The sequence below is a fragment of the Akanthomyces muscarius genome, chromosome 3 (assembly GCF_028009165.1).
Source record: "Akanthomyces muscarius strain Ve6 chromosome 3, whole genome shotgun sequence".
Taxonomy (NCBI): domain Eukaryota; kingdom Fungi; phylum Ascomycota; class Sordariomycetes; order Hypocreales; family Cordycipitaceae; genus Akanthomyces; species Akanthomyces muscarius.
In genome coordinates this window covers 1,991,819-2,017,597 of record NC_079243.1, presented here as the reverse complement: position 1 = coordinate 2,017,597, position 25,779 = coordinate 1,991,819, and the positions used below count along the sequence as shown (strand labels likewise).

The 25,779-nt window shown below is 50.5% G+C and overlaps 14 protein-coding genes across 15 annotated transcripts; 7 read left to right on the top strand and 7 right to left on the bottom strand.

The window, feature by feature from the left end:
* Window positions 1-3,448: 3,448 nt before the first annotated feature.
* Window positions 3,449-3,713, bottom strand: LMH87_002004 (uncharacterized protein; the record flags this gene model as incomplete). The annotated part of the gene is made up of 2 exons (XM_056193389.1): window positions 3,449-3,645; window positions 3,710-3,713. The coding sequence occupies 2 exons, from the start codon at window positions 3,711-3,713 to the stop codon at window positions 3,449-3,451; spliced, it is 201 nt and encodes a 66-aa protein (XP_056050432.1).
* Window positions 3,714-3,733: 20 nt separating this feature from the next.
* Window positions 3,734-4,388, bottom strand: LMH87_002003 (uncharacterized protein; the record flags this gene model as incomplete). The annotated part of the gene is made up of 4 exons (XM_056193388.1): window positions 3,734-3,917; window positions 3,969-4,096; window positions 4,154-4,179; window positions 4,250-4,388. The coding sequence occupies 4 exons, from the start codon at window positions 4,386-4,388 to the stop codon at window positions 3,734-3,736; spliced, it is 477 nt and encodes a 158-aa protein (XP_056050431.1).
* Window positions 4,389-6,644: 2,256 nt separating this feature from the next.
* Window positions 6,645-7,047, top strand: LMH87_002002 (uncharacterized protein; the record flags this gene model as incomplete). The annotated part of the gene is made up of 2 exons (XM_056193386.1): window positions 6,645-6,955; window positions 7,014-7,047. 2 exons carry the CDS (start codon window positions 6,645-6,647, stop codon window positions 7,045-7,047), a joined length of 345 nt encoding a protein of 114 aa, XP_056050430.1.
* Window positions 7,048-8,212: 1,165 nt separating this feature from the next.
* LMH87_002001 (uncharacterized protein) lies at window positions 8,213-10,186 on the top strand (the record flags this gene model as incomplete). The annotated part of the gene is made up of 5 exons (XM_056193385.1): window positions 8,213-8,459; window positions 8,611-8,703; window positions 8,763-8,815; window positions 8,867-10,096; window positions 10,148-10,186. The coding sequence occupies 5 exons, from the start codon at window positions 8,213-8,215 to the stop codon at window positions 10,184-10,186; spliced, it is 1,662 nt and encodes a 553-aa protein (XP_056050429.1).
* A 326-nt stretch (window positions 10,187-10,512) lies between these two features.
* Window positions 10,513-11,099, bottom strand: LMH87_002000 (uncharacterized protein; the record flags this gene model as incomplete). The annotated part of the gene is made up of 2 exons (XM_056193384.1): window positions 10,513-10,762; window positions 10,909-11,099. The coding sequence occupies 2 exons, from the start codon at window positions 11,097-11,099 to the stop codon at window positions 10,513-10,515; spliced, it is 441 nt and encodes a 146-aa protein (XP_056050428.1).
* Window positions 11,100-11,654: 555 nt separating this feature from the next.
* Window positions 11,655-11,981, bottom strand: LMH87_001999 (uncharacterized protein; the record flags this gene model as incomplete). The annotated part of the gene is made up of 1 exon (XM_056193383.1): window positions 11,655-11,981. One exon carries the CDS (start codon window positions 11,979-11,981, stop codon window positions 11,655-11,657), a length of 327 nt encoding a protein of 108 aa, XP_056050427.1.
* Window positions 11,982-12,817: 836 nt separating this feature from the next.
* On the top strand, window positions 12,818-13,795 carry LMH87_001998 (uncharacterized protein; the record flags this gene model as incomplete). Its single annotated transcript, XM_056193382.1, has 2 exons — window positions 12,818-13,231; window positions 13,289-13,795. The coding sequence occupies 2 exons, from the start codon at window positions 12,818-12,820 to the stop codon at window positions 13,793-13,795; spliced, it is 921 nt and encodes a 306-aa protein (XP_056050426.1).
* Window positions 13,796-14,395: 600 nt separating this feature from the next.
* Window positions 14,396-15,041, bottom strand: LMH87_001997 (uncharacterized protein; the record flags this gene model as incomplete). Its single annotated transcript, XM_056193381.1, has 3 exons — window positions 14,396-14,581; window positions 14,637-14,803; window positions 14,861-15,041. 3 exons carry the CDS (start codon window positions 15,039-15,041, stop codon window positions 14,396-14,398), a joined length of 534 nt encoding a protein of 177 aa, XP_056050425.1.
* A 988-nt stretch (window positions 15,042-16,029) lies between these two features.
* Window positions 16,030-16,866, top strand: LMH87_001996 (uncharacterized protein; the record flags this gene model as incomplete). Its single annotated transcript, XM_056193380.1, has 1 exon — window positions 16,030-16,866. One exon carries the CDS (start codon window positions 16,030-16,032, stop codon window positions 16,864-16,866), a length of 837 nt encoding a protein of 278 aa, XP_056050424.1.
* Window positions 16,867-17,457: 591 nt separating this feature from the next.
* LMH87_001995 (uncharacterized protein) lies at window positions 17,458-18,371 on the top strand (the record flags this gene model as incomplete). Its single annotated transcript, XM_056193379.1, has 2 exons — window positions 17,458-17,674; window positions 17,734-18,371. 2 exons carry the CDS (start codon window positions 17,458-17,460, stop codon window positions 18,369-18,371), a joined length of 855 nt encoding a protein of 284 aa, XP_056050423.1.
* A 225-nt stretch (window positions 18,372-18,596) lies between these two features.
* LMH87_001994 (uncharacterized protein) lies at window positions 18,597-19,132 on the bottom strand (the record flags this gene model as incomplete). Its single annotated transcript, XM_056193378.1, has 3 exons — window positions 18,597-18,876; window positions 18,940-19,055; window positions 19,109-19,132. The coding sequence occupies 3 exons, from the start codon at window positions 19,130-19,132 to the stop codon at window positions 18,597-18,599; spliced, it is 420 nt and encodes a 139-aa protein (XP_056050422.1).
* A 1,425-nt stretch (window positions 19,133-20,557) lies between these two features.
* LMH87_001993 (uncharacterized protein) lies at window positions 20,558-22,416 on the top strand (the record flags this gene model as incomplete). The annotated part of the gene is made up of 2 exons (XM_056193377.1): window positions 20,558-21,109; window positions 21,166-22,416. The coding sequence occupies 2 exons, from the start codon at window positions 20,558-20,560 to the stop codon at window positions 22,414-22,416; spliced, it is 1,803 nt and encodes a 600-aa protein (XP_056050421.1).
* A 562-nt stretch (window positions 22,417-22,978) lies between these two features.
* LMH87_001992 (uncharacterized protein) lies at window positions 22,979-24,037 on the top strand (the record flags this gene model as incomplete). 2 transcript variants are annotated; one of them, XM_056193374.1, is made up of 2 exons in its annotated part: window positions 22,979-23,811; window positions 23,855-23,876. In XM_056193374.1, 2 exons carry the CDS (start codon window positions 22,979-22,981, stop codon window positions 23,874-23,876), a joined length of 855 nt encoding a protein of 284 aa, XP_056050420.1. The 2 variants fall into 2 exon arrangements, with proteins under 2 accessions (XP_056050420.1, XP_056050419.1); XM_056193375.1 differs by having other exon boundaries at window positions 22,979-24,037.
* A 173-nt stretch (window positions 24,038-24,210) lies between these two features.
* Window positions 24,211-25,771, bottom strand: LMH87_001991 (uncharacterized protein; the record flags this gene model as incomplete). The annotated part of the gene is made up of 2 exons (XM_056193373.1): window positions 24,211-25,585; window positions 25,641-25,771. The coding sequence occupies 2 exons, from the start codon at window positions 25,769-25,771 to the stop codon at window positions 24,211-24,213; spliced, it is 1,506 nt and encodes a 501-aa protein (XP_056050418.1).
* Between the last annotated feature and the right edge of the window lie 8 nt (window positions 25,772-25,779).

Here is a 25,779-nt window from a genome sequence, read left to right as displayed (position 1 = left end):
TAAACACTAAGTAAAGCTATATACTAACTTATAGAAATATTCTATATACTCTAATATTAAGGTATTACTCCTATAAGGGTTATATATTAAATATTAGTATAATAAAAGGCGCCTTTAAGTGATTAATTATAATCTTTAAGAATTAAGTTAATTTAAGTTAAATTACTCTATATAAGTTAAATTCGCGTCTTATATATTATTATAGGGGCCTTAATAATAAGTTACTATTATAGGTTAAAAGAAAATATCTAAAAGGGTAATTTTTACTTATAAATATAGGGCTTTATAATTAATTAATTATAGTATTTTAGAAACATATTATATTAAGGGAAAAAAGGTTAAAAATTCTACTACCTACTATAGGGTATTAGGCTTTTATAGTTATAATATAAGGGTAGTGTGGCGCGTATATATTAAGCGTGTTATCTAGTATTACACTACCTAATAGAATAAAACTCTATCTTATATTTTATATCTTACTATTTAAGAAAGTACTAAATAATATTATAATTACTATAAATATTATTATAGAAAATAATAATAAATATAAAATTAAGAAAGTACTTAAAGTATAAAGGAATACTAAATAAAAAATATCTTATTAAATAAAAAGAATATCTAAACTCTAAAAACACCTAAATACTAATATAGAACCTTATAAATTATTTAGACCTAATTTAATAGTTTAAAAAGTGTTCTTTTATTAAGAAAACTTATTACTAGCTATTTAAAAACTATCTAAGAAAATAATATTCTAGTCTACTATATCTAAAGCCCTAATAGAATAAGCGTTTTTTATTACTTAAAACTTAAACTATTAAAAACTAAAAGACTTAATATTAAAAAGATCTATATTTATAAAATCTAAATAATTTACTTTAATAATACCTTAGTTAAATAACTTCTTATTATAATCTTATAAAAAATATTTATATTTATAGATATAAGCTAAATAAGATAGAACTTTACTTACTTTTTACTAAGTAGCTAGAGTTTACTATTAAGTAAGTAAAAGCTAAGACTCTACCTTTACCTCCTAATCCTCTAGCTTATTAATAGACTAAAGGGTACTATCTAAAGACTACCTAACTAGTACCTTATTATAAGTAAGTAAATTTTAGATATATAATAAATAACACTTTAAATAGCTATTAGGATTAAGCTTATACTAATCTACTATACTAGTGTTATAATAAAGAGTATATAGTATAATGTTAAGAGAAGTAATTTTAAACTTTTAGATCTAAGAAATAAGAAAATAATACTTAGAAATTATATTATATAACCGCTTAATTATATAGTTAGTAGATATAATAGTATATATTAATATAAGAGGGAAAAATATACCTTATAGAGAATAAAGAAATATATAGCCTTAAGGATAAGACTAATAGGGAAGGAATATTATATTATAAATAATGAAAAGTAATATAAAGGCAGCCTAGATAGAGGCACCTATACTCCGCCTAATTAGGATATATAGTTACGTGACTATTTAGGATTAGTAGAGCCTACTAAGTGCTAACTTAGTAGATTAAGTAGAGTGGATAATTAGTAGGGAACACTAATTAAGGGATTAGCTACTAAAGAACTAATCTAAGAAATATAATAGAGAGATAGATAAGTACTTAAAAAGGGAGTATTCTAGTAACTAGGTAGTCTAGATCTCTATTAATCAATCTAGGTAATAGTTTCACTATTAAGAGTTCTACTCTTAATGAACGCCTATAATACTACTTAAACGTACTACCTTATAGCTTTAAGCCTAACTTACTCTCTAAGAAACAGACCTACTGTGACTTAGTAAATAAGCTATCGTTACACAGCTCTACCGCGACAACCCTAGGGCTGTCTTAGGCGACCGGTGGACGCTCCTTGCCAAGAACGAGATAAATAACTTTCAATGTATATTTGTTCGTGGCAGAGGCAGGACCGGACTGCAGTTTGCCATGGTCAACCAGTTTTTAGCTCTAGAGGCCCCGGACGCGGACCGGAGCCAGCTGGCCCCAAAAATGAAAGAGCTTTGCCTCGAAGATTTGAACTTCAAAGAGCCAAATAATGTTTTGAAATAATTTTCCATCGAAGATTAGATTTCCAGCAGTCTTTTTTTGTTAAAACTTACATCTACAGCTATATATACCTGGGTTATCTAGCTACTAAATTATATAGACAGTGTTGGACAGAAACCATGAAACTGAAACAGAGCCTCGTTTCAGTTTCAGTTTCAATTGTTTCAATTGTTTCTGTTGTTTCATCAAAGTATGAAATTGAATCTTACTCTTCTTTCGTCTAGATCTTCGCGCACGCCCTCCTCCACGTCGTATAACCCCTCCGGTTCCCTCTCTGCTATTGAACGCGTCACTGCCCTCGTCTTGTTCAACCAACGGGATAGCGTCCATCGCGAAAAGCTCTGCACGGCTTACCGTGCCGTCTAGCTCTTCGTCGTTGGCGAATCGGCAAACATGTTTGGCGAGGTGTTTGCTACCCTACAGACTGTAGGCGCTTGGACCAATGAGAACGCGGCGACTGGGGACGAGTGGGGCTACCCAAATAGGCAAATAAATCCAAATCCGTGCCGATGAAGTCAAATCGTATATAAATTTGCATTTTTGAGCTTAAATCAAATCCATGGGAAAGGAATCTTGATTTGACTTTATTTATTGACAAGCCTGCACTGTTTTATATCCCTTTCGGCTTAGTTGCAGAACGCCATTGAAACTATTGAAACAACTGAAACATGGAATGGTAGGTTTCTTTAACGTTTCATTGAAACGACCAAAAGCTCGTTTCAATTGATTGAAACGTTTCAGTCCAGCACTGTAAATAGACAATGGCGGCTTCTGAATACCACGCTTCTTGTTCCAGTTGACAATGACTATCTTTCTATAGTATAATTTTCGCTACAGGATATCCCTAGTTTATATCATGGTACATTTAATTTGGGATTTTGAACCATTTCGGCCGCCATGGCAACATGCCTTCTGTAGCTGCCCACGATTTAGGAGTGGGTCGGGCCCATCACCATATCGCACTTCGTCTCATTTTGCATACTTCATTCACATCAATCTCGTCCTTGGTGAATGCGTAAACAGGTCTATCCAAATCTTATTACCTGAAATATAAAACCGTTATACATTTATCTAGACATGTCACAAGCCAAAGCGACAAAGGTGCCCGATGGGCTCATCAACACAGAGCACGGCTTAAAATACTGGCAAAACGCAGAAGCAAGCACTGACGGCATGCTGGGCGGCATCCCGGCGATGTAGTACTTTAGCCATGTGTCGCGACCATATATTCTAGGTTCCAGGGCGTTTTTAGCCAGGCTTGGGATCGGTCTCAAGGGCGGTCGCGTTCCTGTAAAACTTGCAATGGAGGGCGGGGCTGGGTAAGTGAAAGCGTGGTGCGATGCACATCTCTGTGCCACACGTGCTAATTTTGTGTGCTATTACTGTTTGGATATAGAATCGGAAGAGTAACGGAGGGCCTTCTTCTTAGTGTCCAGCTGCTCGACGAGGATCCGCCACCCGCACCACGTTACCTCTAGCGGCAGCAGATGCTTGTCTTGAGCAATGAGGAAATCGCTCTCGTGTGAGAGCAGCGCGGTGTAGGAGTAGAGGAAGCCGAGCGCTCGTCGGCGAAGCCCTTAACGCCCACATTCAGTCTCGGTAGCAGCGCGGGGGTTATCGTTCATATCAGGAGGGCATACGCATTCTCCTCCGCAGCTAAGGTATCACACCCAGAAGGCTGGTTCTAGGAGGAAGCGTGGGATCGGTTTGAGGAACATCCGGCCGGTCGTCCAGACGAGAGGTATGTCCATCCGCTCCATGACAAAGATCTCTCGACCTAGAAGCAGCTGGTGGTGCAGCGCACGCGGCGGCAGCGTCCTACTGGCGACCCAGAGCCAGCCGTAGATACTGGTGAGCCGCTACAGGTCGAGCTCCTCCTCAACACAGGCCGTAACATACTGACAGGCAGCGACCAAGTCACCGGACTTTTTACGGTACGACGCAGGCAACAGCGTCAGGAGCTGGTCGTAATTGTCTTGGGACGCGACGGCGTGTTGCCCGAGGAGCCGGATGGAGAAGGGAGGTGCCTGTTTGCAGAGGCGTTAGCTCCAACGCGTCGCAACGGAGAGCGTGACGCAGAATACCGAGCTCTTCACGGTTCCCATTTTGCCTCCGTATGCGGTCAGTCATCGTCGTTGAGGTAGGAGATGCCCTTCGCGGCGTCGACAAGTCACACCTACAAGGAACCGTCGGTCTCAGGCAGCCGCTGTCGCCGTTGCGCCTAGCCAGACAAGAGACACAATGATAGGAGGTGAGAACACACAGCCGCACGTAGCCGGTGATTGTAGCAATGATCGGCGCAATGTGTCGAGGCTTCATTGGACGGCAAAAGAGCTGAACTGCACTGCTGTAGGGGACCCAGAAAAAGACCAACCACCTCCAGAAGGTGTCGTGGCGCTGGATTCTTTGTTTGTAGGGAATGTTCCAGCTTGTTTGGCGTGGCCCTTCGAACGACAATGCTATTGGGCAAAAAGTGTGCCCGCGATGAGGAGCTGCATGGTGTCGGAGAACTAGCAGCTAACGTCGGCCACCCACTTCTCGGCCCTACCCACATCTCGGCGCGACACGCGTCTTTAACACCACTTCTTAGATACTATATAACAAATCTAAATAAAATTATAATAATATAATAAATACACTATTATATATAGAATTAACTAAGTAATCACTTTATAGCTTTAATAATTAGAATATCGTATATAACCCCTATTAGTTGCCTTTTAAGTTAGTAGTATATATTTTTAACGTCTATTATTTTAATAAAGGCGGAATTTAGGTTAAAATTAACTTTCTTTTATTATTTTTATAGTAATAGCTTTTTTACTATATAAAGCTTTATATTTTCACGTTTTAAAAAGAGTAACTATACTTATTAGGTATTAAATTACTTTATAATCTTATATTATATTAGCTATAAGGTATACTAACTAGTTAAAAGATATATATTATTAGAAAGAAGGTATTAAAGTTTATATATATTAGTAGGTATTTTAACCTCTAGTAGGGCTTTTATAAGTATTAATTTTAGTTCTAAAAAAGGCATTTTTAGTATTATTAAAAGTAGATTAATAAATAACTTACTTATAAGTAGCTTTATTATATTAACTAGCTATAAGTTAGACCTTTACTACTTAATATAAATATTTTAATTTAATAGACTAGCTATTTTAGTAATAGTATAACTTTTAAGAAAAATCCTTTTTCTAATAGGTAAGGAATTATTATTATTAGGTTAGTTACTAATCTCCTTATAATAGTAGGCTTTAATTAAGCTAAATACCGCTATATTAAGAGGTTAAAAAATATAAGAGCTATAAGCTAGTAGGAATAGAAGGTATATATTATAATAATAATATTTATATAGAAATTATATTATATAATAGCTTTTATAACTATTAATAATAAGAAGGTAGTATTAGCTTAAAGGCGGTCTTATTTCTAGAATAAAGATAGCTTATAGCTAATAGAGAGCGATCTTATTATTAGTCTAGCTTTAAGCTATTACTTTAAACTTCTAGCCTTTAAAGGGGCCTAATTTTTTAAGAAACTACTACTTTTAAACACTCTTACTATTAAATAGTATTAGTAGAGTAAGGCTCTTACCTAGTACTAAGATATACTTAAAGATTATACTCTAATAGTATATTCTAGACTACTTCTTTAAGGTAATTCTCTTTTAGGATAACCTTAGTACTAAGCTATTCTTTTAAAGACCTATTATAAGCCCTATCTTATCTATATTATATTAGTTATTTAAGAGTATCTTATTAATAGTATTAATTATTAATAGCTTAAAGAAACTCTATATAATATAAGTTAAGATACTATTAGCCCTTTTAAAATTAAGTCTCTTACCTTTTAAGGTCTTAATTTCTAGGTTTCTTTTAATAAAGTCTTATATTTAGTTCTTACTAATAGGTTTTATATTACTATTAACTCTAACTAACTTACCTACTATCTACTAGATCTACTTATAGGTAGGCAGGTTACTTAAAGAGTCCTAAATTAATATCTAGCCTCTTAAATCTACTTCTTATATTAATAGAAGCTTTTATATACTTTTAAACGTCTCTTTATATAATATTCTGCCTCTTAACTAATCCTATATTATTAACTATAACACCTCTTACTATATTATAGCTATATAGAGTTTTATACCGCTAATTATATCCTAAATAGCGTTTTAAAGGGCCTACTTAGTGTATTTATAAGGCATTATAAAATATATAAAATTTAACCCTATAATAATTATTATTATGTGAGAAAACACGGTTCTAGTAATGTAGGTTTGGTGTTAAAGTGGGTGGATTGACAGCGCCGAGATGTGGGTAGGGCCGAGAAGTGGGTGGCCGACGTTATGAGACGTGCCGCACCACTCCCCAGCACTGCCCAACGGCTTCTCAAAGGCTTCTTAGCCGCTTACTGTGTGGAATTCTATCATCTTCACGCGTGGCGTCTTTGTTTGTTCCCTTGGTGTTTCTCACTGTCTGGTGCTCGAGGTCGTTTGGTCAAACACTGGGCGTCAGCAGCCCCGACGGCACCTACGTAGGCACCACACTCGAGCGCTATGGCAACATGGCCGTGCAGTTCCTGGTGGACATGGGTCGCGACGGCTACAAGGCGAAGAAGTACGCGACGTGGATGCGGGAGCTGGGCTTTCTGGACGTGCATAATGAGCTGGCCACGGTGCCGTCTAACCTATACTGGGCGGCCGACCCGCACCAGAAGGAGCTGGCGACCATGGAGATGCAGAACATGATGTGGTTCATGGAAGGCTTCGTAACGCCTCTGGAGAAGATGAGGTGGTCCAAGGAAGAGAGTGAAATGTTTCTGGCTCAGGCCAAGGCCGACATGCAGAACCCGGACATTCACGTGCAGTTCCCCTTGTAAGTCGCTCTGTTGTTGACTTAACTCGATGAAAGGACACTAATGAAGAGCTTGAAGTTACTGTGTATATGCCCAGAAGCCACTCAAGTAAGATAGCGGCGAAAGATGCCAGCGCAGCTGGTCACGGCTATGGAAACATAAAACACCGGTCCAGGAACGGCTCGCCCCCTAACTTTCTGATATTCGCCCAGTAGTGGCGCCGCGAGACACAATCAAAGCACAAAGGCGGACAATTTCCATCGTGTGAAGAATTTATCATTAGAGTTGCCTAGGTCTAATGCATATTCTCTGTGCCCAATATCTGCTATCTGCCACGATTTCGTCTCCGGCGAGGGTTGCATGAGATCGATGATGGATGTCGACGATACATTGATGGAGGGCGTTAGATAAACACCTTCACTAAGGACCCGCAGTAGCCGCCGCCACGTACCGAAACGAAGGGAGCTAGCAGTTCTCAGTGCAAGCGGCGTTGAGTTCGCGAAGCGGGCCAGTGCGTCTGGAAATGGCTGCAGCGTCCGCGATGGCACTCAATGTCGGCTGCCTAGTACATCCAAGTGGGAGGCTTCCAACGGCGTCAACACCCGGAGGCCGCCGTCTAGATTCAGCGCGATTTTGCGGACTAGCACTATTCTTCTTGGGCTATAACCGATGGGCATGGCCATTCCAGCAAAAAGAAAAGTTGCTGGTCGAGGCTGAGAAGGCGTAGCCGGTTGACAGCGTTAATATCTGCAACGCAATACTGCGAGTGATTCACAACCTCGGGCTTTATCCATGCGACGCGCAAAAATGTCGTTCATCATCGTACTGCCGGATTTCAAGTTGGTTGATTTCGTAGACGCAGTGTAAACGGCAGAGGACAGCACTGGTGGAGCGAGAGGCGGGGAGCTTGGTGGAGGAGCTGGCGGAGAGCTTCGCGCTATCTTCGTGGGCCGGCTTCATCTCTGCAGGAGAAAGTAACGAAAGACGAGAGCCCAACCGAGAAAGAGAAGGAGTAATCTCATCTTTATGTCAGGCTAAGAAGGAAGGACAATAACGTAGCGATTCTGAATGGCTGTTTGTTTTGTTGAGGTTGAGGAGCTTTTGTGGAATGGCATTGTGCCTGGTTGTGGCTTGAGCAAAGCTGGTGTGGGGCCTGAGCTATGCTTGCCTGATGCTGCACCAAACAATCATGGCATATGGGACTACCAGCGACGATGAAGCTACAGTTTTACGCAGTTGATATGTCGATGAGAGATAAACTCAGTTCTATCTCTCAAATGAATAGAAACTACGATAATTCTCTCGTATTGATTCGCTCATGTGGCATCGATATGATTACCCTCCGCTCCCGAAACGATAGCCATGGCGGCGTGGCGCTACTGTGGCTTGTGCCAGGTTGGATCGCCCAGACGCAAGCTCAAGCTTCCAGCTTCCAGCTATCTCTATGCCTCTTCATCATTGTACAACGTCGCATTTGGTCCTTCATCAAAGCGGTGCAGCGCTACGAAGAGTCAAGATCACGTTGTATCCGATTAATTATCGGACTTCGCTTTGAATTGCCACTCCGCTCCAGATCTGCTACCCCTCTCGGCACTCTCCAATCACGCCACCTTTCGCTTCGCCAACTAGTCGTGGGCGACGCATCGGCAGAATACTGAAGTCTCGGCATTCGCAGATAGCAAGGCCATCATGTTCTTCCAAGGGACAATCCAGGAGGGCATATCCACGGCCGTCGGCCAGCAGAAGCTACTGCTTTGCTTCGTAACAGGTATGAGACGGCCGCTCTGCAGCCAGGCAGCTAAGTGACGCAACTCTGACCAACGATAGATGACAACGACGAGAGCCAAACCTGGGAAAATGAATATCTCCGAGATGAATCTGTTTGTTTCCATGAAGGATATGGCATAGCGAAATATATTAATCGCGCCTAGGTCAAAGACTCAATTGCCTCCAAAGCAATTGCCCTACGCCTCAAGGCGGGTTCTAACGAGGCCAGCTATCTAGCTCAAATCTTCCCACTGCCCAAAACACCAACCATCGTCATCATGAAGCATGGCGAGCTCAAGGAATACATTGCTTCGGGAACCACCAAGGACGAGCTTCTCCGACGACTGGCCAATGCGCTTTCTGCGGGCAGCGCTGCGGCTCCGACGCCTGTGCCGTCAACACCAGCAGCAGGTGCCGCTACCACTGCCGCCGTCCCCACGCCCAACGTCGCATCGCCAGCACCGCAATCATCTTCACACCCTTCTGGGAGCCCAGAATCAGACGGCTCCGAGAATGTGCGGCGCGTTCTCGCCGAGAGAGCCGCCAAGGCTCAGAGGGAAGCTGCTGCACGTCAGGCTAAAGAGGCGCAGGTTGCTGCTGCCGCCGCCACTGCTGCCAAGGGAAAAGGCAAAGCTGTGGTGGAACCGGCTGCCGCCTCAATCCAGACTGATGCTCAAAGAGAGGCCACTGACCTGATCAAGAAGAAAAGGGCGCAGCAAAACGACGAGCGCCGCAGGATCTTGAAACGAATCGAGGACGACAAGGCAGCGCGCCGCGAGCTGGCCGCGCACCGGCAAAAGCAAAGGCAAGAAGACCGCGACGCTGCAGAATCGGAGGCAAAGGAGCAGCAGCAAGCCAGGGCTCTGTCTAGAGCAAGCTCAAACAGCGCAGGCGTCGTCGCTGCTATCCAAGTACGGCTATCCGACGGATCCACGCTCAGGAACAAGTTTCAGGCTACCGAGAGTATCAAGGACATCCGAACCTGGGTTGACAAGGAGCGCTCTGATGGCAAAGGGCCGTACTACTTTAAGCAGATTCTCACGCCGCTCCCTAACAAGAGCATTGACACCACGGAAGAGGGCAAATCGCTTCGCGAGCTCGGCCTGTCTCCGTCGTCCACGCTTTTACTTATCCCGATTCAGCGATTCGCTACGGCATATGAAGGACAGGGTTCCTCGCAAGGTTACTTCTCGCAGCTTCTTGGTTTTCTTCTAGGCGTCTTCACCTGGCTCACGGGCCTTATTGGCCTTGGTGCCGCGGCATCCCAGCCTGAGACGCAGGCTCCTAGCCAGCAAGCCGCCAATGCGGCGGCCGCTATGCGAAGCCAGCGTGTCCAAGCATTCCAGAATCCGAATGACAGACGGGGCGATCAACAACTCTACAATGGTAACTCGGTAAGTGCGACTGGAAGTGCGATGAGATTGCATTTTGTTAACACGTTCTAGTTGAATTTCGAGCCGAGGCCAGATGAAGATGAGAAATGATACCCCCAGCTCGGGGTTCTCTTACTGTATTCTTAGTTGGAGCGGACTGCTTGAATATTATACAAGTTTTGTGAAAATCAGTGCCAAGCGTATGCCAGATTTCTTTTTGTACATGAACACCCTGTTGCTAAGGACGCGTTGCCACATGTTGACCGGCATTCCATTCTTGCTATTTTCCGAGAGCTTCTTTTCTTCCTTTTCCGTGCTTCAAATCAATCGATGTATTCGTGTCGTGTGTCGCTCGATGCTTCGGTCTCTATGCATTCAGGAAATCGATTTCTTCCTCCCATCGTTCGGTCTCGTACCCCCAGATCATCGCGAGTCGTCTAGTAGGGGGCAGCGGCGGCCTGGCAGGCCTTGAGCTGCTCGAGGTACCAGTTGCAGATCTGCATGTTGCCGCCGTTGTCGTCCATGCACTTGGTGAAGCTCTGGACGGCGCCGGCGCAGTTGTTGTTCTGCTGCAGCTGCTCCTGTGGCTGCTGCTGGGCCTGGAGCTGTTGGGGCGCGGGCTCCGACGAGCCGCCGCCGAAGAAACCGCCAATGGCGTGGCCGATGGACGAGCCGACAGCGACACCACTGAGATGAGTTAGCTTGCCGTGTTACTTGCGGGGGTTTGGTGTGCCACGAAGAGGCGTTCAAGGGTTTCTGGAAAAGACAAATCCGGGTCCTTCGTCGCTCTCCCCCGTGGTACAGTAGAGTGTGTCGGGAGAACAAGCACTTACGCAGCAGTGCTGGCCATCTGGCCGAAGAGGCCGGGGCCCTGCGACTGCGCAGGAGCCTGCTGGTACTGCTGAGGCGGCGCGGCCATGGTGCTGCCGGGACGGGCCTGCTGGGGCGTGTGCGCAGGGGCGGCGGCGGTCGGGCGAGTAGGGGCGCGCGCTGGGGCACGAGCGGTCGAACGTTGACGAGGCATGGTGAATGGGTTTGTTGTGAGTGGTTGATGAGAGAGAAGGATGAGGGTATTCGTGGATTGGAGATGCTGTGAACGAAGGAACGCTTCTGGGGATGGGCGAAATGGAGAAATGGAAACTCGGGGAATGGTAATCCGCAAAGACCGGTTGGACGGTGGCGACGTATGGCCAATCAGGGTTGGTGCCTGGCCCACTCAGGCCAGCGACAGGATGGCTGCAGCTGGCATCTTCATGGCAACAGCTTCAGTAAGCATCAGCAGAAGATAAAACAGATGACAAAACAGAAAGTGCTTTTTATTCGTCTACTCTCTTAACTACTCTGCCAGTGTGCGCATCAATGGCCGTGGCGCATGCTGCTCTTCCGGGCAGGCGACTGCAATACTAAGATAGCCGAGCAAGAAGACTGACTGAATATACCCGCAAAACGCATTCATCTACTCCTCCTCAGGTTTTTTTCCCTTCGAAATCGTCACTGATGACTCCCGAGAAGCAGCACAGCATGCAACGCCCCATCTCCTGTCTCTCAGCTCGCTCTGTCCGAAACTTGGTGCCTGCCGTCACGGTCCGTCGTAGCAGTCCTCGCACACCATCCTGAGGAGATAGCCCTTGGTAAGATGGACGGGCAGCTCCGGATGGCAGCACTTGGCCTCGCCCGACCGCGTCCGCGTATCGCCGCACAGCACCGTCTCCTCGTGGACAATGTGGCCGCATATGCCGCGCATCTCGTACGCCCCGCAGATGCAGTGCCCGCGTATCTGCAGAAACAGCCGCCGCCACGTCCTGAGCGCTGCGTCAACCTGGAAGATGTTGATCTGCGCCGGGGGCAGCGGCGGTAGCTGCGGCTGTGGGTGCGAAGTCATGAGGGCAGAATTTGGGCGGCTCATTCTATCATGCCGAGTCAGCAAACGGACAGAGAAGAAACGGGCGGAGAAACGAGCTTGTACAATAACAAAGCTTTCGCAGGTCTACTCTAGGTAAATAGAAAAAAGAGGTATACGGCTGGGTCGGGAAGATGGACCCGTACCAGTGGCATGAATCTGCTATATATGTGTACTCAACAATGTCTAGGTTGGGGGTAACGGCAATGTCTGTACGAGAACTGCATGTACAACCGTGCCACATCCTATTGCAGCACGTCGGATGTTACGTTCCTTGTTCCGATTGGATGAAGCCGTAGTCCATGGCCTATAATCTTGCTGCGAGTGAGGCTAAAGGCATTGGCCAGGAGGGCTGTACAGGTTGCGGCTGGCCAACGAAGTTGCTGTACATCACAAGAACAAAGCCCGACTGGCATGACTTCATCAAACACGACGTGGCCTTGGACGTATCTAAAATTCATGTATAGGCGACTCATTATCTCAGCAGTAGACGTGAGCTGTAAAAGATTACGACTGGTGAGAATTGCCAACTGGGTGCTGTTGTGTTGCACCAGTATAGTATACACAGTGGGTTGGCCCATCACCAAGGGCCTAGATGTCTGCGGGCAGCAGGAATTCATTCCTAGCTCGTCGAGAATACGGTGGCTACATGCTTTTTATGACGCAATCTAAATGTCTGTTTTCCAAATACCCGCTAGCGACGAGAGCGAAGTGTTGGGCTTGGCGCTGTAGGACTGGCTTTCATACTCCAGCTACGGCCGGGCGGCTAACAGAACTGCACGGCCTACCGACAACAGCTGCTGCCAAGACAGCACCCAATCCTCCCCTTAGAAAAGACCAAAATGCTCACCGACTCGCAGCGGGACCGATATTTTGTATCCTCTGGCGACATCATCCCGGGTCGCAAAACCACCTGGCACATCGTGGACTGGGACCAGCGGCGCACATTTGGTGTCACCGTGGAGCAGTACCGCTTCGACGAGGAGCTCGCCGTCGAGTACCTCCACAACCACATCGACCAGATCGATGCTGATGTTTGCCATCTCTTCATAACACCTGATGGACAGCTCTTAAGGACATCCGCCAGCCCGGAAGATGACGTGGAGTGTTGCGTGGAATACTTTCCAGTCGCCGATCACCATCTAGCACCGCGTGTGTCGACGATTTGCCGGTCGCAACTCGAAGAGCTGGACAGATTAGGTGCCAATGTAGACTTGGTGTGCTACCGAGAAAATGGAGCATCAGAGCCGAAACAGGTATGCAGACAATCAACACCGCAACACGAATCACCAATCCATGCTAAAGCTAGACAGGTGGCCTTCAAGTACTATTTTGTCTCGCAGTTTCAGGATCGGTTATGGGACGAAATGTATTTGTGGATGCGTCTTCCCAAACACCCCAACATTGTGACTTTTGACCGCGTTGTCACGGACGAACTCGAAGGCCGCGTCGTCGGCTTTACGAGCCGTTTCATCAAAGGCGACACCTTGGAAAAGAATACATCCAGGCCGTTTAAGCTAAAACACCTCCGGCAGCTTATGGATGTTGTAGATGAGCTCAACCTCAAGTACAGGATTGCTCATCAAGACCTTGCACGCCGCAATCTGCTACTCGATGCCGAAACGGACAGCATTATGCTCTTTGACTTTGACAATTCTGCCGCCATTGGCCAAATATGCTACCGGGAAGACCGAGACGACGTCAAGGGTCTCATATTTACAGTGTACGAAATTATTACGGAGGACATGTCCTTACGGAGCGTGCCGTTTGACGAGCAAAACATGCACGACATCATCGCGCTGAAGGACCGGCCGAAGTAACCTCATGTTAAGCTTGACCACCCCGTGTCAGACTATCGCGCCTTGGTAACGGGCTGGGCTTTGCGACGGCTCAATGGCGCAACGCCATCCTCTGGCTCCGCAAAGCCAGGACGGTATGCCATTGTCTTGCCGGTCATGCCTGACGGACCGCTGCGAGAGATGGAGACATTCGCCAGAGATGGGGATGGCCATAGCGTCTCCAATATCGCACTGCGGCCGAAGCTCACTTTTCGTCGGGCAGCGGAGGAGAAACGTGGACGAAAGGTCGTGTCCTGGGCGCGGCCGCCGCGGGGCCGACTGGCAGATGGCGAAGGCCTGCTGGCCACGGGTCAGAGACTGCCTGGCGCTTGATGTTTATAAGACAGTCCTTTGCGTCCTTGCAGCTTGCAATGTTGAAGAAGAAGAAAATATAAATCAAATCGTTTAGATGCTATATCCCAAACGCCATGCATCCATGTTTTCCAAATCACATGCAGGATCCAACCTGCAAACTGCTAGATTCTGTGAGAGCATGGCTCTACCGCAGCTCGCTGCTCCAATCTCAAACATTCTGGGTATCCAAGTAGCAGCCTCTATTGTACATGCCCTTTGTTGTCTGAATCACTTCCTGCTCTTTCCCTTGGCCTTGTGCTTGTGTTTTGACTTTTTGATCTTGCCATCGTCAGCAGAGCTAGGCGCGGACTCATCTGCCGGACGTTTGCGCCCCTCGACAGACTTTAGCAGCGCCTTGGCACGCTCTTCAGCAATTTTTTCAGCCAGTCTGCTGCTCAGGGCCTTGTTGTCGCTCTTGGAAGACAGTTAGTTGTGTACAATGCGCACAAAGCTTTTGGAGGATACTCACGAGGTCTGCTTTAAGTATACGAGCTGCCGCCTCCTGATTCACTGTAGTAGTGCGTTGACCGGCAGGCTCCTCAACCGCTTTGATCTTGCTGAAATATTGCTGCACGCGCTTGAGCTCAGCATATACAGCGTGGTTCTGCGCGTCTGCGCCTTGTAGCTTCAGAGCAGCTGTGGGAAGGGTCAGTATGGCTGGCCGGGATGGCAAGGGAAACACGAGTTACTGACAGAATAGAAGGGATTCTATTGAGTAAGCTGCTAGGGAGAAGAGCTTGGCCTTGTCCAGTAGCGGCATCTGTGATGAAACCTCGCCAATGTCGCCCAGCAGAGGCGCAAGCGCTTCTTCCAAGTTGTCCAGCTGCGAATCCAGCTTATCAAGATCGCGCGTGATGTCTTTGACGTCGGCCATGATGAATCACTCAACCGGGGACTTGTAATAGATTTTTACTCCCTGGCGAGATGTCTCCGTTGCAATCGTTGCTTTGATAATGCAGACGGGTTCGTTTGGCAATGGTCAACTTTTCGGTGCACTTGGCCGAGTTATGCACTTAGCGGGGAACCACTTTTCGCCAGCAAAAAATGCGCCCAGCAGCAGGCCGGCTAATCCCTTCGCTGCTGACCATTCCGAACGCTCGTCATTCGTCGCCTCCGAAAATCTCCTTTGTCGCCCAGCTTCACGAATAAATTGCCACAACCGGCCACGCAGCGCCTTGCACGACTTTCTCTCCCGCCGCCATCCTAATCGCCAAGGCGAATGCATCCCGAATAATTGTTCTACCTAACTGCCCGCCGCTGTCGCCACCCCCGTTCCAGCCAGGAGCTCGTCTTGCACGTGGCTCCGTCCCGTCAAAGTGGCTCGATTACCTCGCCCCCGACTGTCCACCACGGACCTGCACAGACAAGTATCATGTACACGAGATAGCCAATGCTCCGTGGCCGGAGCTGCGCGGTGTTATGGCACCGTGGCGAGCGCCGGCGCGGACAAGCAAAAGTCTCGCGGCGCTCCCGAGCTAGCCTACCGACCGAAGCAGCACAACGCGGCAACGTCCGGAATTGTCGAGCCTACGATATTACGAAAAGGTCACGGAAACCCGTTATACGTACCGTCTGTTCGACTATCGCCCGAGGCGTCAAAGTCGCCCTCTGTTCATAAGATTCACATCCTCGGCGAGGATGCACGATCAAAGTTTATTGCGCACGCCCTGTCCGGAGTGTACGATTCGGTCGAGCGACTCGCGTGGACGCGGCCCTCGAATAAATACCGATATTTACAGCGATTCGACAAGAATGGCACTGCCACATTTGAACCGCTCAACGTCGGGCGGCAAATACTCGCTAGCAAAAGCGACACACATATCAACGAGCTCGTCGTGTCGAGCAATACCGCCCAAGGGGCAATGGAGGCTCTCGAGGCAGTCAAGCATCGAGTTGACAACGATACAACGGTCTGCTTAATGACAGACGGCCTAGGCGTGCTGGAAGACGTACGGCAAAAGATCTTTTCGGTGCCGGACAAGGAGCCCACGTTTTTGCTGGGCAACATGAGTCACAAATTTGCCTTTAACAGGAATTTCGACTCGGTCCGGCAATTACGCCATGGTATGTGGAATATCACGTCGGTACAGCGAAGCGCCGTTATGTCGACGGAGCAGCCCAAGGTTGAGACGCAGAGCCACTTTGTCAAGTCGTTGCAAGCGGCCAAGCTTCTCAACACCGAATACACGCCATTTGATAGCTGGTTCCGATACAAGCTGCCAGGCGTCATATTCGACTCGGCCGTCGAGCCCGTGTGCCTACTTCTCGAGGTGCCCTACTCGGGCCTGCTACAAAACGCCAGCGCGAGGAAGCTCATCAGCAGCTTGCTCGAGGAGATTGTCTCGGTCCTGCGGCTCATGCCCGAGATTGGGCGTGCTGAGGCGTATCACCAGCTGCTGGACCTCGACCGCGCACAAAAGGCACTGTACCGGCGCATCCTGCACCACCGAAACCGGGAGAGCAGCCTGGTGCAAGATATCCGCCGGGGCCACCCGGTCAACGTGGACTACCTGAATGGGTACTTTTTGCGCCGCGCGCACTCGCTCGGCGTCCAGGTGCCGACAAATAAGATGATGTGGGACCTGGTCAAGGCCAAGAATGCGATTGCGACGCAGAAGCGCGACGAGTGGGTGCGCATCGAGGAGACGTCGGTGACGCCGGAGATGGAGGATGAATATAAAACGACGTCTATTTATTAGACTCTGTACAACTATACATGTTTCTCTAGCATTACAACTATAATCAACTTCGATTCAATTCATAGTCTGGCACACTGCACTGCGATGACTCTTTTCAAGTTGTCGGCGATGTGAGTAAAATGGGCACGGTGCCGCAATGTGAATGTGATGGAGTAGGATGCTAGGATGATGCCGGACTACCACGATTACATTCGCAGACTGACACATGATTTTGAATCCACAAGCAACACCATACATTTGCCATAGCCTTTTCCCTCAGAAAAATTCGCTGGAAGCGTTTATATGTGTTTGTAATCCTTACGCCATGAGAATGGCCAGCTACCCTGCACATGCACAACGCGATTAGTATTTCCACCGTCTTAGTTACTAGGAGGGAACTAATGCAAATGTAAAACGATGAAAGAAAGTGGTTTCTGGCTCTTTGTGTTTTGTTCAGCCAGGAGCTCTGGCCAACTATACCAAGTATTGCCGTTCACCGGTCCGGCGCCGTCGCCCCACCACCGAGAGTGGCCTGACTTGAAGCAGCTCCAGAGCTACTTTTCGTGACGACATCAACTCCCGACCCTGACAATCCGTCGCCAACGAAACACAATGGCGTCGATACAGCGTCTACGGCCCGCCGCTCGTCGGACACTGCAGGTCAAGACGTGCACGGCGTGCCGCGCAGCGTCCAGCCAGCAACGCGCCTTTTCTGTCTTTGACCGGCCGCCGCCCAACTACGAGGGCCATGTGCCTTTGACGAGGATCGAGCGAGCCAGTCTCGCCATCGGCTCCGGCGTCATGTCGCTCATCAACCCCTACCGCCACGGTACGTTTCAAGCAACGCCCCCTTCCTTCCCCCGGCCCTCCCGGCTGACCGTCGCGTAGACCTCATCGCTGCCCTCGGCGAGGCGACCGCGACACCGTACTTCATCTACCGCCTGCGCGACGCCATGCTCGCCGACGCGACCGGCCGGCGCATCCTGCGCGACCGCCCGCGCATATCCTCCAAGACGCTCTCCATGGCTGCCCTGCGCGCCCTGCCGGCCGGCAGCGTGGGCCGCGCGTACGTCGACTGGCTGGACCGCGAGGGCGTGACGCCCGACACGCGCTCGGCGGTGCGGTACATTGACGACGAGGAGTGCGCGTACGTGATGCAGCGGTACCGCGAGTGCCACGACTTCTTCCACGCCGTGACGGGCCTGCCGGTGGTCAAGGAGGGCGAGGTGGCGCTCAAGGCGTTCGAGTTTGCCAACACGCTGCTGCCGATGACGGGGCTGAGCATGCTGGCCGTCACGACGATGAAGAAGCAGGAAAGGGGCCGGTTCTGGGCCATCTATCTGCCGTGGGCGGTGCGCAACGGGCTGAGGAGCAAGGAGGTGATTAACGTGTACTGGGAGGAGCAGCTGGAGCGCAGCGTGGACGACTTGCGCAGGGAGCTGGGCATTGAGCAGCCGCCGGACCTTAGGGACATACGGGCCAAGGAGAGGGCGGAGCGTAGAAAGTTGGCAAAGCAGGCTGCTTAGTTTGAGCTGCTATGTGTGTATTTTGGAATCGTGTAATCGTAGAGCGCACAATTTGTACATTCAACAAGATGATCGGAAATTCATGCAGGAGCCCCATGCAAGTTGTAGTTGCGGAAGGTCGTGGATATATTACTATGGTCGTAGCGTGTCTACCAGCCGCTAGCTCGCCACCATACCATATTGTTCATTTTTCGTTTTGTTTCTGTTCTTGTTTGTGCCCAATTTTTATAGATCGAAAAAGTCGTCGTCGTCGTCGTCCCAGTTCTTGCGGCGGCTGACCACAATCTTCTCCTCCTCCTTCTTCTCGGCCACGGCGTTGAGGAGCTCCTTGAGCTGCTCCTCGGTCACCTTTGCGCGCAGCTGGCCCGACTGCGCCAGCGCAATCAGCCGGTTCTCAATCTCGGCGGCGCGCTCCTCCTTGACGAGGCGGATGCGGCCGAGGCGGTCGGCGGCCTCGGGCTGCAGGATCTGGTTTAGGATGCTCTGGCGGGCGTCGTCTTGCTGTCTGTGTCCGTTTCGTCAGATACGCCGTCTTGAAAACGCTGCCGTGATGCGCTCGAGGACTCACTGTCGCTTTTGTTCTTGGTCTTGTGCGCCGCTGCCGCCGCTGCCACCTTGACGGCCACCGCCACCACCGCCGCCGCCGCCTTGCGCCTTGAGCTGCTCGAGACGAGCCTTGCGGATCTGAGCCGTGCGTTAGTGCGGAGGATGCAGAAGGGAAAAGCTAGGGGGGCTACTTGTTCAAGCTCGGAGTCGTCCATTGCGACAGTGTGCTGTGCAAACGTGCAAGACAAGTCCCCGCGGCGGGGCAGAACAGCTGCAAGATTAGAGGGGCATCTGGAAAATTACATAAGGTGGTGAATGGCTGACCATTCAATCAAAGTAGAATAAAAAAATGATACGAGAGGAAGCTGAAATAGATTTATAAAAAAGAATGACGCTAAGCGCATTATTCCTTTATAGCGAGCACGATTTCTTTTATATTTTTTAGAGCTTCAATGGAGACCTCATTAGCTATTGTCTGTCGAGTGTATGGGGCCGTTTGCTAGGCAGTCATCACTGACGGCGCTGTGAGACAGGCTCGATCGCTAGCCTAGAACCAGGTGCCTTGCTGATAACGTTAGTATGGGCATTGAAAAGTACCTAGCGAATAAAGTTTAGATGGATGCAAATTGGCAGTAAACATTGACTGTTGAAATAGGCACCGTTGGCACATGTTTACCGCCGTCAACATTCGCCGCGCCGACGCAAAAGTCGCTTCTTTCTCAGCGATTATTCTGGCTTTTCTATTTTCTCTTGACGAGTTTCACCAGATCATTTTGCATGGCGACAACGGGAATAACGTCGTGCTATCCCCACGACGAGGATAGAGTGATTGGCAGAACAATCAGGGAGGCTGCGCCACAAGGTTGCAACGACCAACGTACCATCAACGTTGGTGGCTTGCGATGGCTAATTGACCCTGCTCGCCATTATTTATAGATTCCATTATTCTCCCTCTGGTGATTATCTGCGCCGCGGCCAATGGGCAAGTTTATTTATTCTGCTCCATGTCATGACGACAGAGGCTTTCTTCTCCCTCGTCGAAAGTCTCCGAGCACGCTGGCAAACTGGTTCAGCCTCAGCGCAGTGCCCACCAAGATCGCACCAGGAATACCTCAATCGGCACTCTGGGCGCTCAGTAACATCCCAAACAACCCACCGCCACGCTGACATGCCAGGGCGACAGACTCCCCATCCCAGGTCTCCCTGCGCAGCCTTCAGCCACTGCCAGGTTGGGTATGGTGCCGTCGTCTACCTGCATTGGCTGGCAGAGCCCCAGCTGCTGGCCCCAGATTGCCTCGCCCGCCCCAAGGCGCCGAGAGCCTCACAACCGCACAACGTCATGACTAGCCACGGGCTGTGCTCTGCCGGCGTATGCCAGATCCGGCCAGAGATCTGCGCCAAATCTTTGCAGTTCCACCCGACCCAACCGTACCGACCTCATTTAATTTTTTTTTGCTGTTTTTGTCCTTGCGGCTGTTGGGCGAAATAAGTCTCCGTGAGCCCCCAAAATACGTCATGATGGAGATGCTGACGCGCTGGTATAAGTATCCTCGCCAAGGCTCATGAGATTCAATTGTCAATTTTGACTGTCGCCTCTTACACACTCTTCTCTGCGGGCACGCAGAATAACGACATACACCATGCGTCTCTCTTATACCATTCCCACGATAGCTGCCCTATGCGGCCAGGCAGCCCTCGGCGACTTTGTCACGCCCACGTACCCGACGCCGGCCGACCTGAGCAGCAACCACAGCCTGGTCCACGCCGGCTGGAAGAACCTCACCTCGACCTTGGACAGGTACTTTGAGGGCAAGCTCAACTCGTCGCTGGCGGCCGCGTTTGCGGGCGTTGAAAACGTCACCTTCTCCGCGGGCCTCTTCTCGCTCAAGGACCCCGACGCGCTGCAGCTGCAGTACCACCACACGGCCGCCGAGGTCAAGGCCAGCAAGGCCGGCGTGCAAAAGGTCGACGGCGACAGCATCTATCGCACCGCGTCCGTGTCGAAGCTCATCACCGTCTTGGCTGCCCTGCGGGAGCTGAGCGACGACGACTGGCACCGGCCGCTGTCCAAGATTAACCCAAACTTCAAGCGACAGATGCAAAACTCGACGGCAGTAGATATAATTGAGACTATTCAATGGGACAAGATTACCCCGTGGGCGTTGGCTACGCAGCTTAGTGGTTTGCCTACAGTGAGTTTCTTTTACAACCTGCCCAAAGCCTTACCCGATCTCTGACATTTGCGTAGCTTAGCTTTCTGGGCGAGAGATACAATGCTTCCTTGGCATCGGAGTACGGCGGTGCTCTTGTCACAAATCAGACCTCCCTCGGTGCCTGCGTCGTACAATTCTTCGCCAACCCGCTCGAGCCAAGCTGCTCTCCTGCTGAAATCATATCCTCCGTCAACGTGAACCCGCCCAACTTCCTGCCCTGGGCCACGCCGGTCTACTCGGATCTCAACTTTATGCTCCTCGGGCTGGTCATTTCCAGCATCACCAACAAGACCATGACCGAGGTGTACAACTCGGCCGTCTTCCGTCCGCTCAACATGACCTCGTCGAGCGACAAGAGCGAGAACAAGACGCTGTCGCGCGCCGTCGTCATCGGCACGCCCGCGTCGTACGCCCAACTCGACTTTTTCCCCTTTACGGCCCCGTCGGGCGGCATCCTCTCGACCGTCGGCGACCTGCAGAAGCTCGGCCTGGGCATCCTCAACAGCACGCTGCTCCCCAAGGAAGCGACCGCCAAGTGGCTGAAGCCCGTGTCGCTCACGGCCAGCCTGAGCTACGCCATCGGTGCACCCTGGGAGATTCACCGCTTCGTGCACCCTGCCTCGGGCAAGGTGACGGACATTTACACCAAGCTCGGCGACTCGGGCAGCTACGGCGGCGCCCTGGCCGTCATCCCGCAGTACGACGCCGGCTTCACCCTGCTCAACGCCGCCGCGGGGCCGGAGCGCTCCAAAGTGGTCCTCGGCATCCTAGACGCCATCACAAGCACCGTCCTGCCGGCACTCGAAGCGCAGGCCCTCGCCGAAGCCAAGTGCAACCTTGTCGGCGAGTACAAGTCTTCTGGAAGTGGCGGTGTCGAGGCCATGATCAAGATTGGCTACAACGCGTCGACGACGGGCACCGACGTGCACTCGGATCTCGTGGTGACCGAGTGGGTGTACAACGGCACCGACGTGCTCACGAGCAAGCTGTTTGGCGGCGCTCCGCTGCGTCTCGAGCAGTCTATTGTCCGGCCGGGCAAGGACGGCAAGCCCCGCCAGATTGCCTTTATCCTGTCCAGCTACAACCAGACGCCGACGTACACGGCCGCCAAGATGGGCTCCTGGACCGGGCTGTACTACTCTGACGGAGACTTTACGTTTACGGACGGGGTGCGCTGGGGTGGTCAGGATCCGCGCCGGCTCGTGTTTGACCTGGACGCGCACGGTGCGGCAGTCAAGTGCACGCCGTCGTATCAGAAGATTGCGTTGACAAAGTCGAAGAAGTAGCGAACGTGTGCGATTAGTATTATAGATCTAATGTAAATTTTCATGATCAGTAAAGTACCCGTCGTGAATTTTTGTCTGGCTTTGAGTGACTGTTGTGCAAGTAGACTGAATAGAATAGACAAAATTGAATATTTGTCTTCTCATGAAAGAAGCCTCACGTTCCATGCCCTCGCGTGCCTGTGCTCCAGTGGGAAAGGCGACGCTGTTGTGGCTGCCCATGAAGCCTCTATGATTGGCCGGATCATTTGAATTGTACTGGTCTGAGCGAATAGTCATCCATCATTACGAATCCCCAGTCATCAGAGTGTAAAATGGAGCCTCCAGCCAAGTACCGCCATATGATTGGCTGCTGCCGTCCTCGTTCGATTAGCTGCAGCTTAAGAATCATTATGTAACGGCGCCAGGCCTAATTCGTGCCAGCTTGGCGATGCACCAGGCCAGAGTTGGCGGCGTATAAGAGATCGGTAGTGCCCGCGATCTCTAAGCCATTGCAAATGCTTGCGCGATCCAGATTTACCAAAGTTTTCCAAACCTTTCCAGCTTGCAGCAATTTCGTCTATATATGCCGCGCTTCGTCCCCGGCACTGCAATTTTGATTGCTTTTCTGTCCACACTCATCATCATCTTCAACCCCACAGCTTCCACCTACTTTCAGCAACTCACATCGTCCTTGTTCTCACCAGCAGCGACAAACTCTCCAAACATCACAACGACTACATCAGCAAGCTCAGAACGCTCTATGAACAAAGCTGCCAGCAACATGTCCAAGTCCGTTCTGCGCCAGGCCAAGATCACGCCGCACCGCTCCGGTGCCCGCGGCCACTCTGACCACGGCTGGCTCAACACCTACCACAGCTTCTCCTTTGCGGACTGGTACAACCCCAAGTTCTCAAACTTTGGCTCCCTGCGCGTCCTCAACGAGGACCGCGTCAAGGCCAACTCGGGCTTCCCGACGCATCCGCACCGCGACTTTGAAATCTTTAGCTACATCCTCTCCGGCGAGCTGACGCACCGCGACTCCATGCTCACCAAGGGCAGCGAGGGCGGCCAGTCCAACAAGTTCTACCGCATGCACCGCGGCGACGTGCAGTTCACCACCGGCGGCACGGGAATCGCGCACAGCGAGTTCAACGAGCACAAGTCGGACACGGTGCACTTTTTGCAAATCTGGGCCATGCCCTGGAAAAAGGGCCTGAGCCCGCGCTACCACACGCGCACCTTTGACGACGAGGCCAAGAGGCAGGGCTTCGTCACCATCCTCAGCCCGCTCAAGGGCGGGCCCGAGGCCACGCCTCAGCAGGAAAAGGACGCCGAGCCGACCGTCGCAGAGTCCATCCCCATCCACGCCGACTTTGCCATGGGCGCGGGCATCATCGACCCCGAAAAGACGTTTGAGTGGGTGGCCGGCGCAAAGTCCACCGAGGCCAACAAGAGAAAGGTCTATGTGCACCTGCCCATGACGCAGAGCGGCAAGGCCAAGATTCGCATCGATGGACGCGAGGATGCCGAGCTCGCCGAGGGTGATGGTGCCTTTGTCGAGGGCGTCCACGCTGGCGACAAGCTTGCCATTGAGAGCATTGGCTCAGCAGCCGCGGAAGTTATCGTTTTGGATACGGCATAGATAACACGAGCTGAATACTTATCTGGATTTTTGTATTTTATTGCATGCCGGCGCAAAGGCTTCAAATGCGTCTTTGGATAGAAGAAAATGAATAAGATTAGAACCTAAACTCAATGGTACCGTGGTGCAGTGTGTTGAGAAACGTAGAATGCTTCAAAAGTTCACTATATAAACTAGAGAACGTAACGAAAGTCCTTGTTCTGGACATCAGTCAAGTCTTCCTCGATGGAATGGGCATGCTGAGCCGTGCCGGCAGACTTGAATCGCCTCGCATTCTCCCACCTCAGTGTCACGCCGGTGACAGTCGCGATGACCACGACGCCACACAGACATACAAAGCTACCCAGGAACCCAGCATGATACAACGGACCAGGCGAGGCGCCGAAAATGACGGGACCAATAATGTTGCCGACGCAGTAGCCTACAAACGTAGACGCAGACACGGTCGACTTTTTGGTGTGTCCCGAAATGTTGGACGCCGCCAGTCCGACAGCCAGTCCTCCCGATGCAACCTGTACTGCCACGAGAAAGATGCCCGCGAATAGCAAGCCGCGATTATCGCGTGGCGCAAACCAGCAGATCAGGTCGCCGACGATGGATATCAAGCCACAGACGGCGATGCAGATGTAGCGCGTGTTTTGGAATTTGCGCGTGATGAGTCCTACTGCCAGAATACTCAGCGCGGTCATCACACCGATGGGGCATGTCAAGGCAAGAGATTCGAAATGGCTAAAGCCGAAGCCGTTAATGACAATTGTGCCAAAAGTGCCCAGGGCGCCCGACGGCACGCCCGTAAGCATGACGATGAATGCGCAGCTGTACAGCTTGTAGTCGCACAGCGCCTCTTTAAACTGGCCAAGGTTGAACTTGTGGTCCACCGTGCCCGCATTGTTCCTTCGGAGGCGCTCCATCGCAATCTCCCTTTCGCGCTCCGAAAGCCGGCCAGAGGCCATGGGGTTGTCGGGCAAGAAGAAGAAGAGCACGACGGACCAGCACATGGTGATGGCTCCCAGGATGAGGAAGATGGGCTTCCACGGGAGCAGCGGCCCGCGGATCTGCCCGAGGCCGTAGTTGATGAGGGGCGAGATGGCTGTGGCGACGCCGACGCAGCAGTACCACGTGGACATGCGCAGCGCCTGCTCCTCGCGCGTCCACCAGAACGTGACGAGCACGGTAAAGGCCGGCGCGACGGCCGACTCGAGCAGGCCCAGGAAGAAGCGGTTGGCCATGATGCCCGCGTAGCTGGCGCAGCCGGCGGTGCTCATGAGCACGGCGCCCCAGAGGAGCGTCGCCGCGGAGATGACGCTCGAGATGGAGAAGCGCTGCGCGAGGAACATCATGGGGTACGTGCCGACGAGGTAGCCAATGTAGAAGATCATGGACGCGTTGGCGTACTTTTTGTTGTTGGTGATGGGGTGGCCGGCGGCGTCGTGGCCAGTGACCGTGGTGAGATGGAGGTCGTCGTTGAAGCCAAACTGCGTGGCGGCGCTCATGACGCCCTTGTCGTAGCTCTGGAGCGTGTATGTGACCATCATCAGAGGCAGGATCCTGTCTTGATGTCAGCTTTTTTCTTTTTGCCCGAGATGGGATGGGAATATCGTACCATAGATCTAGCTTGCGGACTAGCTTCCGCTCCTCCTCTGGGGTAAACAGGTCCTGATGCATCTTGACATCTTCGACCTGCTCCGCAGATTCCAGCGTCTTGCCTTCTATGGTGCTAATTGAGGGGTCCATTGTGCTGA